Source organism: Chenopodium album, chromosome 3 (genome assembly GCF_948465745.1).
Source record: "Chenopodium album chromosome 3, dcCheAlbu1.1, whole genome shotgun sequence".
Classification (NCBI taxonomy): Eukaryota; Viridiplantae; Streptophyta; class Magnoliopsida; order Caryophyllales; family Amaranthaceae; genus Chenopodium; species Chenopodium album.
Window position 1 is genome coordinate 9727510 of NC_137836.1, and position 17038 is coordinate 9744547.

General features: G+C 35.9%; 2 protein-coding genes across 2 annotated transcripts; one reads left to right on the top strand and one right to left on the bottom strand.

Moving 5' to 3' along the window:
- Positions 1-9161: 9161 nt before the first annotated feature.
- LOC145624814 (uncharacterized) lies at positions 9162-9617 on the bottom strand. Its single transcript, XM_081677901.1, has one exon. The coding sequence runs from the start codon at positions 9615-9617 to the stop codon at positions 9162-9164; it is 456 nt and encodes a 151-aa protein (XP_081534027.1).
- A 6073-nt stretch (positions 9618-15690) lies between these two features.
- Positions 15691-17038, top strand: LOC145624815 (uncharacterized). Its single transcript, XM_081677902.1, has 5 exons — positions 15691-15949; positions 16059-16140; positions 16233-16299; positions 16659-16838; positions 16967-17038. Exons 1-5 carry the CDS (start codon positions 15691-15693, stop codon positions 17036-17038), a joined length of 660 nt encoding a protein of 219 aa, XP_081534028.1.

The window sequence follows — 17038 nt, forward strand, 5'->3', positions numbered from 1 at the left end:
GCATAATTTTGGTTAAGTCTTGAAGACGAAGGTTCTTGGAAGACGAAGCCTTGAAATTGCAAGAGAACACCTTTTGAAGACTTGAAGAATTCAAGGGGTCATGCTAGTTGCCAATATGCATCTTATACTTATGCTTTATATATTTATGCTTGTGCTTATATATGAATGATATGTTAGATGTATGTTTAGGTTTTCATTATGTTGTGATGATTAATTAAGTTCACTTAAATCAACCAACATATAAAACCTAGGTCCCTAATAATATTGAGTAAAACTTGCATTTCTAAAACAACACTTGCACACCGAATGAGGGTGATGGTTGGCTACGCCAAAGCGAGGTGCCATCACTACTCCAAGGAACGTAAGGCACACAGGGTGTGCATGTTGGTTTTGGTTGTACTCAACGATATGAGTGATGGAGTCCATACATGTCGTGGCAAAAGAGATATATCGTCATGACGCATTGGATGCGACAATTATCTAACTAAGAGTGGCTTGGAGCCATTAGCAAAGAATTTCTTACCTTGGGGTATCAAGTGGTAGGACAAGCCAAAGCATGCCTAATTACTCGTTGATCCCTTGGATCTTGGAATCGCCTTATTCTCGCCAAATAGGGACAATTTTATGCGTGAATAAGACGTTTAATAAGATTGAAGTTTGCATGAATGCTCTTAAATTTCAAACTTATTATATTCTTGATGAATGGTTATACTTTGCACTTATATTTATAGTACTCTAAATCAAATAATATTGTTTCCATTATTGGTAAAGGAAATCCTTGAGAATAGTTCTCAAAGAAAGGAAAAGCATTTCTAAAATACAATTCTCATAAATGATTTTTACAACAAAGTCTGAAAGGACGGTTGGACATCATATATTCAAAATACTAGGTAGTTTTGATCAAACATGAAGTATTGAGTTGCAAACTCAAATTGTCGATATTTGACAACCAATGTATCTTTTCGCTTCATACATAAATGAGTAGGACTCATAGATGTAGTAATTCAAAGTGTGAATTGAAAGAAAAGATAGAACTTTGTTTTACGGCGCACTAGGTGCCTGATTATGCCTAACAAAGTGTAAAAGTCAAGGCACTTAAAGAAATGGTTCTTAAAGTAAGGTTATGAGATATTGTACTATAAGAAATATAGGAAACAAGGAACGAAGAAAAGGAATAAGATTCCATTTCAACCCATGAGTTCATGGTATTGTAGTTAACTTAGCAATTCGTTATCTTCACAAGTATCGGATACTGCTTGAGTGTTCCAATTTGAAAGTGACCTGAAACTATTGAAGTTAAGCTAAGTTATCGACTTACAAGCTTAGAATGAAGCAAGGAGAGCTACATAAGTTGTAAGGTCGTATGCTTTGTTTAAAGACCTTTTAAGCAAAAGGATGGAACAAGTAATGGTTATTATTATGTTCCATAATCAGCAATTGATCCGTTTACACACGGAAAGACTCACATTCAAAGTAAAAGCAATAGTTGCGAATTTATTTGAATGACATGGTTATCCAAGCGTTGAGTCAAGAAATGCTTGATTATAAACAAACATTTCCCTAAACATGATAAGCTCACTAAGTTCAAATCATGGGCATGATTTGCGTTCCGAACATCTTTAGAAATGTCACATCAACAAGAACGTACTCAAGGCTCTATTAGATAGGCTCTTGATAGTTGCTCGATTCAAAATCTTTCTAAGACAAGCAAGTCTTACTTGTTGAAACCGACAAAACAAAGAGATATTGTTCTTGGTATAGACAATTGACTCCAAAGGCTAAAGAGGATTCAATTACTTAAACGTTTCATAAAGAATTTGAAAGGATATGGTTGTATTCATCAAATGTGAACAAAATTTACTTGAGTAGCCCAAGAGTCTAGTGAAGTACAGAATCGACTTGGCAAGATACCAAAACGTCTAGATTAGATCGAGTGATGTTTGCTTGAGCCAAGCGTAACCATCTCAAAGTTATGAATGGAAATTTTCATAATCAACTCCACAAAGAACATAGTTTGTCTTCACGGAAATCTCGATGTCATTTGAAAATGACTCGAATAAAGAAGGTTCACAACCCTTCCTATAAAGTTCTTAAAGATTTGCACAAATTACTAATGTTATACTAAACGAAATGTCGAAGCTAAGAAAGAACGCCATATTAAGTTATGGATAGAAATAACTTCTAAACGTCTTTTCAAGTATATGTCTAAGGCTCTTAGTCTCAGTGGGAGCTCCTGGCTCAGTGGGAGTTCACCGGCTAAGTGAAGCTAGGTGGCTCAGTGGGAGCTTAGTGGCTCATTAGAGGCTAAGATAGCTCAAGTGGGAGCTAACTGTTTGTTTCACAACGAACTTTTACCCAAAGACATTATACATATCTCTTTGAAAGCATTCAAGTGAGACTACGGGCATTACCTCCACAACCTAATTGAGAACATAATGTTTGTTGCTCTAAGTGGTGTCTTTATGGAAATTAACACATTTCCAAAACGACAAGTGGAAGGAAAATGAACTCGATGTCCATCGAGCTTAGCAACAAACTAAAACTGAGAGTACTGAGAATCTCGGAAGACCTTAAAAGGACTTTGTGAGAATGCTTGATCAAGAATACTCAAACGGGATTTACAAGTGCCTTAAAAGAAAATTTATTACTCACAAAACATCAGAATTGTTGGAGTAAGATCAACATAATAAAAGGGCTTTGGAAGTGCCTTGAAACTCAGTGTTTAATGAAATTGCCCTGTATAGGTATAGAATTCACCAAAGGCTTGGATTGAATCCTATAAATTTCTATTAAGTTAGAAATAAACCTAAAACTTACAAGCATACTATTTACTATTAGATAGTAAAGGAATAATGTATTGTAAGATAGCTACAACAAATCCAAATTCCGAATAATGGTTAGAGGCCATGAAAATCCGAAACAGACCCTATGTTTGAAAATCATGTTTGAAACTTGATTAATTTGCATGAAAGGTGAAAGACCCATCGATTGCAAATAAGTTTTCAAGTAGAAAAATAACAAATGTGGATATGTATATGCATAAATAGCTAGATTGGTTGAAAAGGATATAATTAAATTCACAGAGCTGATTTTAACACAAACCCATTCACCAATCGGAATGCTTAAGTCTTTTCGTGATTGATCTAGCAAAATTGAACATATGATACATGGAAAAATAGATACCAAAACTGCCTTCCCAAAATAGGATTTTGGAAGTGACTATAGGATATTCTAAGGGTTTTGAAAATCTAAATAATGCTAGATTTGAAAGCAAGCTCAAGGAATCCGTCATGGGATTAAAGGAAGCATTGCATATAGGAATTGGAACGTGTTTTCTCATAAAGTTAATAAGAGGATTGGCTTATGGAGAAACATAGAAATTCTGATGAATAAGAAGTTTAGTGAGAGCAAAAGTAAAGGTCCAACGAGAAGTTTACGAACTCTATTGTGAAATAACTATCAAATGCTAAATGCTTAGAATTGAAAGTATTTTGACAATGGACCAAGCTAAAGGCGATACTTAGTATACATATTGGGAATTAATTTCTATGGTATAGACTTAATTAAATGTTTAAACGAGTAAAGGAATTTACCATATTAAACATGAAGGACTTTGAAAGGCTTTCGACCCATATGTATAAAACTAAGTAAATGTTTGAACTAAGGATGAGCTAGGCTAAATACTAAGTCAAACAAGAAAGACTCTAGTAAGAGACTTTCAACCATATCACATAGCGAACAATTTAGCAAAGACTCAGTGAAACTGAATGAGCTAAAACGTCAAATTGATGGGATAAAGATTTAGAATCATTCTACAATTAAATCCATCATGTAAATCTATGATATGGAATCGTCACACGACTTACTTGCTTAGAGCATGTGAAGTATGTATATAGTACCAATCAACTTTAATATAAGTATTAGATTATAGTCAAGAACATCCAAAACACTTGGATAACTTAGAGGATGAGTTCTTGACGCATGGAAACAAATATAATTTGAGCATTGATGATGCAAGCACAAACCTTAAATAAGGATGAAATCCTTAATAAGGAAGCCATTTGTAAAGCACGAGGTAAGAAGCATCATGGCTTGAGAAATGGTAACATGGATGTGCATCCATGTATAATGTGCGGAAATTTAAGATAAATTTCCATGATCACAAGTGATTAGGGTATTCCAAATCATTGTGAGCCGTTGGGAGTGAAACCCAAGCAAGGCATCATCAAGAAGTCTACTAAAGTATATGATGAGAATATTGTTGCCTAAAAAAAGCAATAATAAGGAAAATGTTAAATGGAAAGTTTGTTGTTGAACGTTGATGATTGTAGGTTGTCAAGCTGAAGGTCACAAATCATGAAAAATAAGTGGGAGCCATTGCTTGGACAATAAATCCTAGATCACATGTAATCCATTAACACTCTCAAAATTTTATCATCTTATTATGGAAATGGTGGATAATGAGATGCTAAGATTTGCAAAGTAATTATAACTAAACCTATGTAATAAGTGAACGACAACATTCACAAATTGCGTGAAAGAAATCAAGCATATTAGATATGGGTGTGATTTCTATAAATGTTTTATGAAGAGTAGAACATTTGGGAAAACCATTTATCATAAGATAAACATTGTGAAGTTTAATAGTGGAATAAAAATTTTCTAAATATTCCACAAAACTATTTAATTGTGGTTTAGAATCAAAATAATGAGTCCATTCGATTTTAAAGAATATTCAAAATATGGTATCAAGACAATGTCTTGAATAAAGAATCACCTATTAAGTGAACATTGAATATTTATATGGTGGACTATTAATGACCAATAGAGATTAGTGTGTAGTATGATTTATAGCACCGTTTCTTGTGCTACGAGGACATAAATCATTTGCACAGGTATTGGTTTAGAACCATACTGGATCGACCTATGAGAATACTTTAAGAGATTCAAAATCGTCATAAGTATATTTCTCATTATTGCTATCGGAACTCTTTTCCTTAACCATGAGTATTGTGAGGTCTCTTGTTTAAGTACTAGTCCGTTTTTTATGTTGGTCAAACGTCTGCCGTAATTGGGGATTATAACGACGGCTATCAGGCGGCTAGATCCTCTTAGTAAGAGAAGCTACATTACAAGACTAGGAATGTCCCCCTAATAATAATAGGGAACATGTCTTGTTGTTTACAAGGACTTTCGAAGAGCAAGACAGTGAAAATGCATGGCCGTGCTCAGATGGATTTTAGAAATCATCTGCTTATTGACAGTCAAACTCGGATTTTGAGAAACACTTATGGACGTAACAGGGATGACGAATAATCTTACCCTGTAGTTCATGAAGAGACATAGGAAAGGGGCTATACACTGAAAGCTCACTTGTCCGGAAGGATAAGTGAGAGATTGAAAGGAATGGTGTCCTTCGAACAAGTGTATTATTCTGATAGTGGGTTCAAAATTATTAGAAAGCTAATATATTCAGTAAGGTCAAGTGATCGGAATGCCTAGGTGGAGGCCACTTCCGATTACATCTTAATCTTGACTGAACCCTTTGGGTCACACCCAAGCAATGAACGAACCGACACGACGAATTAATTCGGAAGAATCAATGAGTCACCCGAGTAATAAATATTTAGACGTCGGAAATTCGAGCTTGGAGCGTCGAAACCGAGCGTCGGAGAATCTCAAATGTCGAGCCAAAATTTAGGATTTGGTGAAATGAAAAAATACCTCAAGTAACAAGTAAAATCCTAGCCACACGAAAGGCTAGGAAAGCGCGCCAAATAGGAGCGTGCCACATGGCATCACACATGGAAAAACACCACGTGGCAGCACGCGTGGCAGCCACCAAGAGGCAGCGCGCCACGGTGGCAGCGCATGTGGCAAGGGTCGTGGACCCGGGTGATAGGTCATGGACACGGGCCAAAAGAAAGTGGCCCAACCGAACCCAACTTGGGGCTCAAGGTTGGGTGACACATGGTTAGTTCACAATGCATGTGAAATGCCTTGGGGACCAAGTGAGAAAGTGGTCCTCACCTAACCATGTGACACTTAATTACACTAGTAGGAAATAAGTGATGGGAAGCCCCAAATGGCAAGCGGTTTTAAAAATCCGCTTGCCATGTACCCAAATTTTTTTAAATAAACCTGTAATATTAAATGGCAAGCAGTTTGGGGTTGAACCGCTTGCCAACATATATAATGACAAGCGGTTTGGGTTGAACCGCTTGCCATTAGATATATTGGCAAGCGGTTCAACCCCAAACCGCTTTCCATTTTAAAAAAAAAAAAGCGGGATTACAATTCAAAAACCCTAAGCCCATTATATCCCTCTCACGACCTCTCTCTCCTCTCTCCCCTTTCGCCCCTATTCTAGCTCACTTCTCAGTTCGCTCTCTCTCCTCTCATTCACTCCCTCACTTCTCTCTCCTCTCACACCTCCATTGTCACGCCATCTTCTCATCTCTCCTTTCTCCATCTCCTTCTCTTTCTCTCTCATCTCTTTCTTTCCTTTCTCAGTGAAATCCGGTGGTAGTCCGGTGGGTTTTGGCCCAATTCGAGCATGGATTTTCAACCCAATTCGAGCATGGATTTTCGAACCAATTCGTGTGGATTAAACGGTGGTAGTTCGGTGGTGGTGCGTGTGGGTTTTTATGGTCGAATTCGACCCATTAAACCCAAATTTAAAGCCAATTTTGATTTTTTTTTTTGTGATATTCAAGGTATTTCCTTTTTTATCTTTTTTTCAGTTTTTTTTTTAATTTTATTGTGATGGGTGGTTGAATTGGTTTGTTTAGGTCGATTTGTTGTTGGTGGGGGTCGTGGTGGCTGGTGGTGTTGGCAGGTGTCCTCGTGTTGGTGGGGGTTGTTGTGGGTGGATGGGTGATGGTGGGTGGTGGTGCTGGCCGCTTTTCCGATGTTGGTGGAGGTCGTGGTGTGGTGTTACTGGTCGGTGTTCTGGTATTGGTGGGGGGTCATGGTGGGTAAGTGGGCGGGGGTCGTTGTAACGCCCCAATATTTCTCTCTTAAAAACCTGTGAATAACCTGAACAATTCCAAGAGAATTACTGGCGTGCTACCGCCACGTGTTCAAACGTTAAGGCTTTTTCAGAAAATAGCAGCGAAAAATTTAATTCAGTTATAAATAAGTTTCAAAACCAATAACCAAAACCAAATTAAATCATACAACTTGGAACCATTAAGGCCCTTATTCAAAACCCCACAAAAGTAGTAAATAAATAAAACCAGAGTTTAAATAAATTCAAACTTATGAAAAGAAATAAACTGCGAATAATAACCAACTCTCCACTCAAAATCCCACAACCCTGATGCGAATGCTGCATGTGTAAGAGCCTATGGTTAATCTGCTCCCCAATATTACAAGTGTAAAAATTGGATCGTCACAGGGTCATTGAAAAGCGAAGACCATGACCAAAGAAAGACACACAAAGCACGCAATCAGCAAAACTGAGTACATACAAGCTGGAAAACTTAAAAGAAATCCCTAACATGCTACCAATAGTCAATCATCACGCATCATTAGTTTATAAACTCGGCACATGACTCAACTATTTATATTACTAAGACTCCATTAATTAATAATATGTAAATCATTATTTTTATTCATTGGATTACGCAATAGACAAGGTTGTCCAACCCATGCTCCATTTGGAACATCAATAAAAGAAAAACCCCATGTCTCCTTTCGGAAACATCAATAAACATCCAACGACCACGGGCGCGACTCCGTGACCGTAGTTAGTATGAGATCTCACCTAACTCCTAGTTTTAATCTTCTAATGCTTCATCATCATCATTCTCATCATCTCCTTCTTCTATATCATCCTCTACGACACCTCCAACCGACTTCCATATATCTTTTGTTATTTTATCCCGAATACGGTTTATAGCTTTTTTCCTTTGGATATCATACAAATTATAATCTGCTCTAGTCTCCATTTCTTCAACCTCTTGAAATATTGGTATCCCTAATTCGTATAGACGGATAAAATTGTGAAGCGTAAATGTTGCAACAATGAAATCATGATAATAAAACACATAAAATTTTACAAAACAAAAAGTGAAAAGCAATCTTGATTAGTAATAACTCTATATAAATATAATAAGTGGAAATAAGGTGAACAGAACAGACCCTTTTAGTTCATATAAGAAGTTCATATAAGAATAAGTTCCAGATAAGTTCATGGTTAATAAGTTCTAAATTAACGTTTTCCTCACCTTATTTCCACTTATTATATATATTTATATAGAGTTATTACTAATCAAGATTGCTTTTCACTTTTTTTTTTTTGTAAAATTTTATGTGTTTTATTATCATGATTTCATATAAGAATAAAGTAACATTTGCATAAAAAATAAAATTAAAGTAACGTTATACTCATAAGTTATGGTAAAACTAGATAAATTTTACTTATATAAAAGTTAAGCAAATCAACAAGTTTAATATATTCAAAAATGCTAATATTTTCATATTTTATTGCTTTTATTTTAATATATTGTTACATATATACTCATATTACCAATATGTTACACAATATATTTCAAGAATGACAAATAATGTCTAATAACGTCTTATAAGTGTTAATAAGGTTTAATAAGGTCAAATAAGTGTTAATAAAGGATAATAAGTTCGGATAAGTTCAGATAAGGGTTAATAAGTTTAGACAAGAAAAAATCAGGTGAATAGAACACATCCTTAGTCTCTTACTCAAGAATGACATGATTTGGCTCAAATTAATTTAACCGAATTCAAACATGAATTGATTTTACACCGTAAACATATCTCAATTCTCACCCACGTACTATAAGTTCTTTACAATTAATTAAGCATTTGTTTTTCAGGATTCATATAACTTAATTTTAATTGTAAGGAAATTAAGTTACCAGTTTATGCATAAAATAATAGCTAGAAGGCCAAAAAATGCAAATTTAAACATCCAAATTGTCAATTAATTAAAAAAGCTTCAGCAAATGCATTGATATTCTTGTAATCACATTAGCACACCAACATACAACTGCTTGGTTAACTGCTGAAACTTCAGATTAAAAAAAAAAAAGAAAACAACATTAAGAAGATTAACCCAAATTAAGCAGTTAATTAAACCCCATAACATGCAAATTAAACAAGAAACTGATAATTACAAAATCTCAAACATTAGTATTATTAATGATCTGAGGATCAACCTCAACTCTAGCAACACCTTCTTTATCCTCAACAACCTTAGCCACCTCAACTTCACCTTTCACCCTCTCTTTCACTTCCTCATCATCCACCACCTCTTCCACCTCATCAACATAATTAGGATCACCTTCATCGATAGCGGGTTCGGCCTCGAGCTCGTTATCGGCCTCGAGGTCGGGCCCTTCCCACGTATACTTCCCACCGTGTCCCTTCTTAGGAGGAGGTTTCTTCACGGATGCCCTTGTGTCAGCTGAGTGTCGTTCGAGACGGTGTAAACCCGTATCAACGAGTTTCTTCTCAATATGCTTAAGGGTATCTTTGTCGTGTGCGTGCAATTCTATCTTCTCGGATACGACCTTGCCTTCTTCGTCGCGGTGTTTGGTTCGGAGTGTCACTGGATCGTCCCCTACTATTGGCTTCATGATGATGATGATGATTGGTTTGAATGTTTGCGAAGATTATGATTTGGGATTATTTTTTTAGTTTGTTTTGAGTTGGGGATATGTTGTTGTGGTTTTAATAGAGGGTTAAAGAATGGAGTGTAGAAAATGCTGGAAGGTTTGGAAAATGGAATAGAGGAGAATAGATGAGAACAAACGCGAAGGGATGCGGTGTTGCTAGAACATTCTAAGCCTAACACGTGGGACCACATTTCTGTACTGGGATCCATTTTTGACAAAAACTATTTTAAGCCCATGTAACTTAGGTTCTACGTGGGTTATAAATAGGGATGTCCAATCCGCCCCTAGTCTGATTCGATTTGAAGAAAAAAATCTAAACCGGATCTAAGAAATAATAATCCGAATTTGACTTTGTTTAACAAATCCGACTCTGACTCGGAGGAGAGTCGGAGTTACTTAAAATTCGACTTATTCGATCAATTTTCTAAATGGAAAAATTGCCCGCAATAATCCGACCTTTTGCCCGTCCGCTGAAAATAATCCCACCTTTGGATTATTTTTTAATAATCCCACCTTTACCCCCCGATCTTTTTTATTGGCCCCAACCGATTAGTTAACTTGTTATAGCAAGTTACTAGCCCCGTGTTGGCACCCAATTAGTCCAAAAAATAAAATTTAAAAAAAAAATAAAAAAACAATTAATTAATTTAGAAACCACCCACCACCCAAACCACCTCCTCTGCCACCAATCCGGCGCGCCGACCTCCCCTGCCACCAATCCCGGCACGCCGGCCTCCCCTGCCACCCCTCCCTTGAACCACAATCGAACCCCCTTCCCTGAACCACCCTCGAACCCCTCCCTCCCTCACGAACCTCCACATGAACCACCCTCGAATCCTCACGAAACCAAGCCAACCCCCAACCGGCCAACCCCATTCACGCGGCTCCGGCTTACCCTACCCTCCCATGAACCACCAATCCTCTCCCTCACTCTTACCCCCGTGAAAACCCAGCCCTTAAACCCAGGCTCCGTCCGCGAAAAACCCATTAACTCCCTTAAACCCAGCTCCGACGCGCCGACTTCCCCCATCCCCAGATTCTGGTCGCGTCGCGTCTCCCCCGTCCACCGTTTCCAGTCGCGTCGTCGTCGTCGTCCACAGAGGAGGGGTTGGGTTAAATGGTTAATGTGGTTAAGGGGTTGGGTTAATGGGTAATTGGGTTTAGGTTGGCTTGGCTCGGTGGGATTCCAGTCAGCTTGGTGGTTTCAAGTGTGGGTGGGATAGTGGTTCTAGGGTTTAGGTTGGGTGGTGGTGGCTGAATTGGGGTGGCTTAGGTGGCGGTGGTGGTTTTTTTACTACTTTTTTATTTTTATTTTTTTGACTAATCAAGGAGCAACACGTGTAAATTCTACTTTTTAAAAAAAAAATTACCTGCTCAACCAGTTCCAAGTAAAATGGGACCATTTATAGCGGAATGGGTATAAAGGTGGGATTATTAAAAAAATAATCCAAAGGTGAGATTATTTTCAGCGGACGGGCAAAAGGTCGGATTATTCCGGGCAATTTTTCCATTTCTAAATAATTAATTTTTTATTTTTTAGGAAAAATTAGAAAAAATAATCCCAACTTTCATCAATTTTGGTACAATAATCCCAACTTTGGATTATTCTGGAATAATCCAAACTTTGGGGGGGTTTCTTTATCTTCAGTCCTTATGACCGGTTACCTGTTGAGAAGGTTAATTTTTTTTTTTTTTTTTTATGTTTTTTTAAAAGCCACGTGTTAGTACATGATTAGTCCAAAATTAAAAAAAAAAACTTTGAAAATTAAAAAAAAAAAAAAACATAATTCCCCCTAAACCACCAGCCCCCCACCCAAACCACCCCCTCCACCAGCCCTCCCCCACCTCTTCCACTAGACCCCACCCGGAAAACACCCCCAACGCAGCCGAAAACCACCCTCACCCCCCAACCACCACTCCCCACTTGCCGAAACACCTCCCCCTCCCTTCCCCCCACCCACGATACCCTCCCCCCTCCCTTCCCCCACCCCATAAACCACCTCAATCCCTTCCTCGAAAAAACCCTCCATCACCACTGGCACCTAAACCTCCTCTTCTATGCCGACGTTCTCACTCCCCCAACCATTTTCGCCCTTTTTCTCCCTCAATTTTGACCCATATTCGAAACCTTAAAACCATAATTGGGGTTTCAATTTTGGAGTACGGCGGTGAGGGTTTTGGGTGTTGCGACGGGGATGGTGGTTTGGGTCAGTTTCGGCAGGTGGGGAGTGGTGGTCGGGGGTGGGGGCAGTTTTTCGACTGCGTGGGGGGTGTTTTCGGGTGGGGTCTGGTGGAAGGGGTGGGGGAGGATTGGTGGAGGGGGTGGTTTGGGTGGGGGCTGGTGGTTTTGAGGGAGGGAAGTTCTTTTTTCTTTTTTTTTTGTTTTTTTTTTAAATTTTTTTAGACCAATCAGGACTTGACACGTGTCAAGTGACTTGATATAATGAGTCATTGACTTTTGTTGACCGGTTTGGGATTGAAGAAAAAGAAGACCCCCTAAAATTCGGATTATTCCAGAATAATCCAAAGTTGGGATTATTGTATCAAAATTGATGAAAGTTGGGATTATTTTTTCTAATTTTTCCTATTTTTTATTTTTTATTTTTATTTATTTATTTATTTATTTTTTTTATCAATTCATAAACTTATAGGTCTTTCAAGTTGATTATAAATGGGTTGTTATTGGGTTGCTATTGATAATTGGGTTAAAATTAAATTTTAAGTAAGATTCGGAGTCGGAGGTTGGAAGTTTAAGTCAGATTGAAATTAGATTCTCGGAGTCAAAAGTCGAAGGTGGAGGCAGATTAAAAATCTGACATCTTGTAGGATCGGAGTCAGATTTTGCATAATCAGATCCGATCTGACTCATTGTCATCCCTAGTTACCCCCTTTGTGCTTTTTTAAGTATTACAGTTTGACCGGAACATAGTTTTAGACAATTTAATTGACTTAAATAAAATAAGAGGTAAGTGGGGGTAGTTGGAGTATTAAAAAATTGTAAAAGAAAGATAGTGGGGTTAATAGTTTATTGAAAAATAATGAATGTGAGATGAGAGATATAATATAAAAAGTAGTAGTGGGTTTGAGTGGGGACCATGAGAGGAGATAGATATGATATTTTAATGTAGCTTTTTGCCAAAAAAGGAACTGTAACACTTATTGAAACACGACCGGATTTGATAAGTGTAACACTTAAAAAAAACACGGAGGGAGTATAAACTTACACTTTCGCTGTCCCAAAAGTTTGCCCGATTCAAAATATAGGGTCGTTTATGCCAAATCGGATTGAATTAGTTGCTCCTTTTTATTGTCAAATGATTTTAGGATCAAACTCTTAACTCTTTTTGGACTTGCAAAATGAATTATTTCTCTTGGTAATGAGTGCAGTTCAAGTCCATATTTAACAGGGTATTAGAGTTATTAGACACATGATTTGAGCTTTGAGATTATTAATAGATGTAATGTACACTGCGCCAAATTAAATGGGTATATGTGAGTGGGAGTGTGAAAGTTCACTTTGTCCCTAAGAAACATCACATGTAAAAAAAAACAAAAAAAAAAAAAAAAAAAATCAAGGGGTTACTTACTCCTTCTATTGCTATATGATTTTGGTAGAACCTATAAGACTTGTGAAGTAAATTCTCTCTCTTCGTGATAGAGTTAACAAGTAGTTAAATCAAAATTTTAACTTTGGATAAACCAAACCCTTTAAATGGTTTGCATAATCATATTTGTCTCGTGAGGATTCTTATGCGCGCAATGCAGGCGGCCTGTGGCGGAGGGAGAGGGGAACAATTGTTTCCCCGTCTCTTAAAAGTAAAAAAAGCTAAAATGAGCAAACTAGCTTATTATTGTCCACAAGAATGATTGTCGTATTTACTTAATTGTTTAAATACTGTATGAATTTTTTTTTATTGTTTTTACTTTTGAGGGAAATTTTTTTTTAATGTTTTTTCTTTAAGGGAAATTTTTTTTATCGTTATATTTGCTTAATTGTCGGAATTTTAATTTTTTTATTGTTATATATTGCCTTAATTGTTGGAATTTTAATTTTTTTTAATTGTTATGATTGCTTAATGTTGATTGTTTATATCCCAATGTTAGGATGTTAAATTGTTTCCTAATTACATACTCCGTATGTGTTAGGTAGGTAAAGGCTACACATAAAATTGTTGTATGTGGTCTCAACGTACAACTCTAATTTGTCGTGTTTTTATTGGTTAGAATAATGGACCCAAGTTCTATTATATTCAACTTATATTTGACTTCTAATTTTCTCCCATTGATAATGTGTCAAATTTCTAATGGTGTTGTATGAAGGGACAAAAAACAATAATTGTATGTGTATTAGCTCTCGTGATGGGTATGATACGACAACTGTTGAAAAAGCGTACTCCGGAATAACATATGTCAAAAGTAAGTTGCGTAACCGATGAATGATTATTTGGTCGCTCTTATTGAGAAGAATGTATTCCTACAAGTTTGCATTGGAAAAAAAAAAAAAAAACATTGATCGTTTTGAAAATGAGAAGACTCAAATGATGCAATTATAAGTTAATTTTAAACTTTATGTATTTTTTTCATTTTTTTGAGTTGTATGACTAAATATTTTGGATTTTTTAGACATAAAACTTTAACTATTAAATTATCTATGTATGTATTTTAATTTCTTCTTTAAAATATTTTTATCAAATTATGCGATGTTTAGTTGTCGTCCCCCTAAATAAAAATTTCTAAATCCGCCACTGTAGGCGACATGGCTAGCCCTTTGAGGAGAATTCTTACTAGTGGCCTTTATGTTGATCAATTTAGGGAATTCAACAGACATTTTTAAGACTTTTGAATAAAATAGAGGCAAATAAGTAAAAGAACATTCTTAGAGACATAAGAACTTTCTTAAATTTATTACTTTGGATAAGGTAGGGAATAGGGGTTTCCACACACACGATGTGGGAAGTGTTTTTGCAATTAATCTTAACTAGCTTTTTGGCCCGTTTAATACACGGGTTGTTACTTGGGTTAATTATTTTCATATGTAGGAAAATGTTTCATTTCTAAACTTAAAAGAAAAAAAGAAAGAGGGTAGAACCGTGAAAGAAGATGAATGAATTTAGTTAGATATATACACGTGAAAATTGTGGGATATAAAATGGCATTATTTTAAATTATATTTAAAATCTAGCTTGGAGATGGAAAGACAATTTTTCTTATAATTTATATGTTTATGTAGTGTGTATTAATTAAAACATTATTTTATTATGGTGGAAATAAAACACTTCATTTTCTTCATTGAATTTTCAAGTTGTATAATACATAAAGATTTAAACATAAATATTAAGGGAGATGACATGTGGTATATGGGGTGAATAGTGACTTGTGAATTGTGATGCCATGTGTCATATGAAAAATTTGTGGCTTGTGCTTTTATAGATTTATAGATTTATAGACTAGATATAGATATAGATGTCCTACACCTATTTTACATGTAGGCGATAAATGTGTTGAATGTTGTGTAACCGTGCAATGTTCAAAACTCATCTATTTCTTCATGCTTGGTTTAGTATATGTTTAATTAAATGTATTTTTGCAGCCTTGTTCGTTTTTGCAAAATGAATTTAATAAATTGACCGGAGAGTCCTTTAATTTTTCATGTTTCCAGTTGCTTGGAATTGACAGAGTCTCAAACTAAGTTATCAATAGTCTGATTCCCATGTATAGGACTAGGTACAAGATAAGGATGGGTTTTTATAAATGATTACTCCCTTCTCCATAGTAGATAAGGTCCATCGAGTCTCTCCGTATTCCAATACTAATTACTCGTAATTCATTTTCCAATACTAATTATTGGTAACGTTTATTACTCACTACTCTTCCCTATACGTTCTTCACTAGAAGCTAGAAAGATTATCAATTAATTAATCACTCTAACTCCTATATAAATGCATGACATTTTCTTTTATATAAACTTAATACTCCTTGCTAACAAATCAACTTTTGATCAAATAGAGTAAGATTATAACAAATTAAGGCAAACATGGTATTATCTGATTTCTCTGATGATGATGATGGTCGCCTTTATCATAGTTATGATACTGATGATAGTGATAACAATGACGATGAAGATCAAACGCTTGAGCTTGCAATAGAGAAGCTCAAGCTTGGTCCCAAAAAGAACAAACTCATCGTGTTTAACCTCAGTGGTATGCTCATTCACAGGGCTCATAGAAGCGAAAAGTCTAAAATTCCTGTAAATCGTCGGCCTGATGGAGTCTACTATCATGGCAACAAATTTGGTTTGATTATCATACTTTTTTCTACAATAAAATTCAACATTCCTATTTACCTTAATTGTTATTCAGTAATTTGATTTTTTTTTTTTGTTTTTCTTCTTATATATGGCAGTTTATAAGAGGCCTTTCCTTGATGAGTTCATGAAGTTCTGTCTTGAGAGATTTGAAGTTGGTCTATGGTCTTCCGCTCAAGAGTAAGTCATGCATGCATAAATAATACTCTTATAACACAGGCTTTTTTTTGTGTGTAATTTATTTCATACTTCTTTGTTCATTGATATGTTAGGCAAAACGTTGATTTGGTTCTGGATTGCGCTTTCAAGGGATCAAAGAATAGGTTCTTGTTTGTCTGGGTGAGTCTTAATATATTTTTAACTTTTAAGTGTAATCCGTCATTTTTTCATATTAAATTGACTTCTCACTTATGTACTTTCGTTTTTCCTATTTGTCAATGATTGTGACATTGTTTATGATTTCCTGTCAATTTGTACATTTCATGTTTCCTCTGTAATTTATTTAATGCACGGTTTAGGTACAAGCTTTCAGGTGAGTCATTTTTTCTAATGTATGCTACATAAAAAATAGTTAAGGTCCGTTATTGGCATTATGTGAAACTTATTGACGATTTGACCATGACATGATGATTGAACTTTATACTACATGTGAACATGATATATTATGAATATACGATATTCACTAAAATTTGTAACAGGACCAAAAGCAGTCCACTGATACTGGATTCAAGACTCTAGAGAACAAAAGAAAACCTTTGTTCTTGAAAGAATTGAGCAAACTTCATTCATATATTGCTAACTCTAGCAAAGGAGCGCGATTTTCAGAATCAAACACTTTGCTTATAGATAATGACCCTGTCAAAAGCCTTTGTAATCCGGTAAATATTCTTCCTTGCTCTTGCAATTGTATACGACTTTCATTCGATAATCTATATACTTCGTATAACATGTATATTTATACAAGTTAATATTTTTTTGCTTTTATTAATCGGGTGTTTTGTTGTAGGCGCACACTGGAATATTTCCCGACACTTGTGATCCAAGCAACAACAATGATAATGCTTTAGGTGAGACATGA

Excerpts from the sequence above, each read along its gene's own strand:
- LOC145624814 (XM_081677901.1), bottom strand. The coding sequence starts at position 9,617 with ATGAAGCCAATAGTAGGGGACGATCCAGTGACACTCCGAACCAAACAC.
- LOC145624815 (XM_081677902.1), top strand. The coding sequence starts at position 15,691 with ATGGTATTATCTGATTTCTCTGATGATGATGATGGTCGCCTTTATCAT. Across the intron at positions 16,141-16,232 it reads CTATGGTCTTCCGCTCAAGA|GCAAAACGTTGATTTGGTTC; the intron begins GTAAGTCATGCA and ends TTGATATGTTAG. Across the intron at positions 16,300-16,658 it reads ATAGGTTCTTGTTTGTCTGG|GACCAAAAGCAGTCCACTGA; the intron begins GTGAGTCTTAAT and ends AATTTGTAACAG.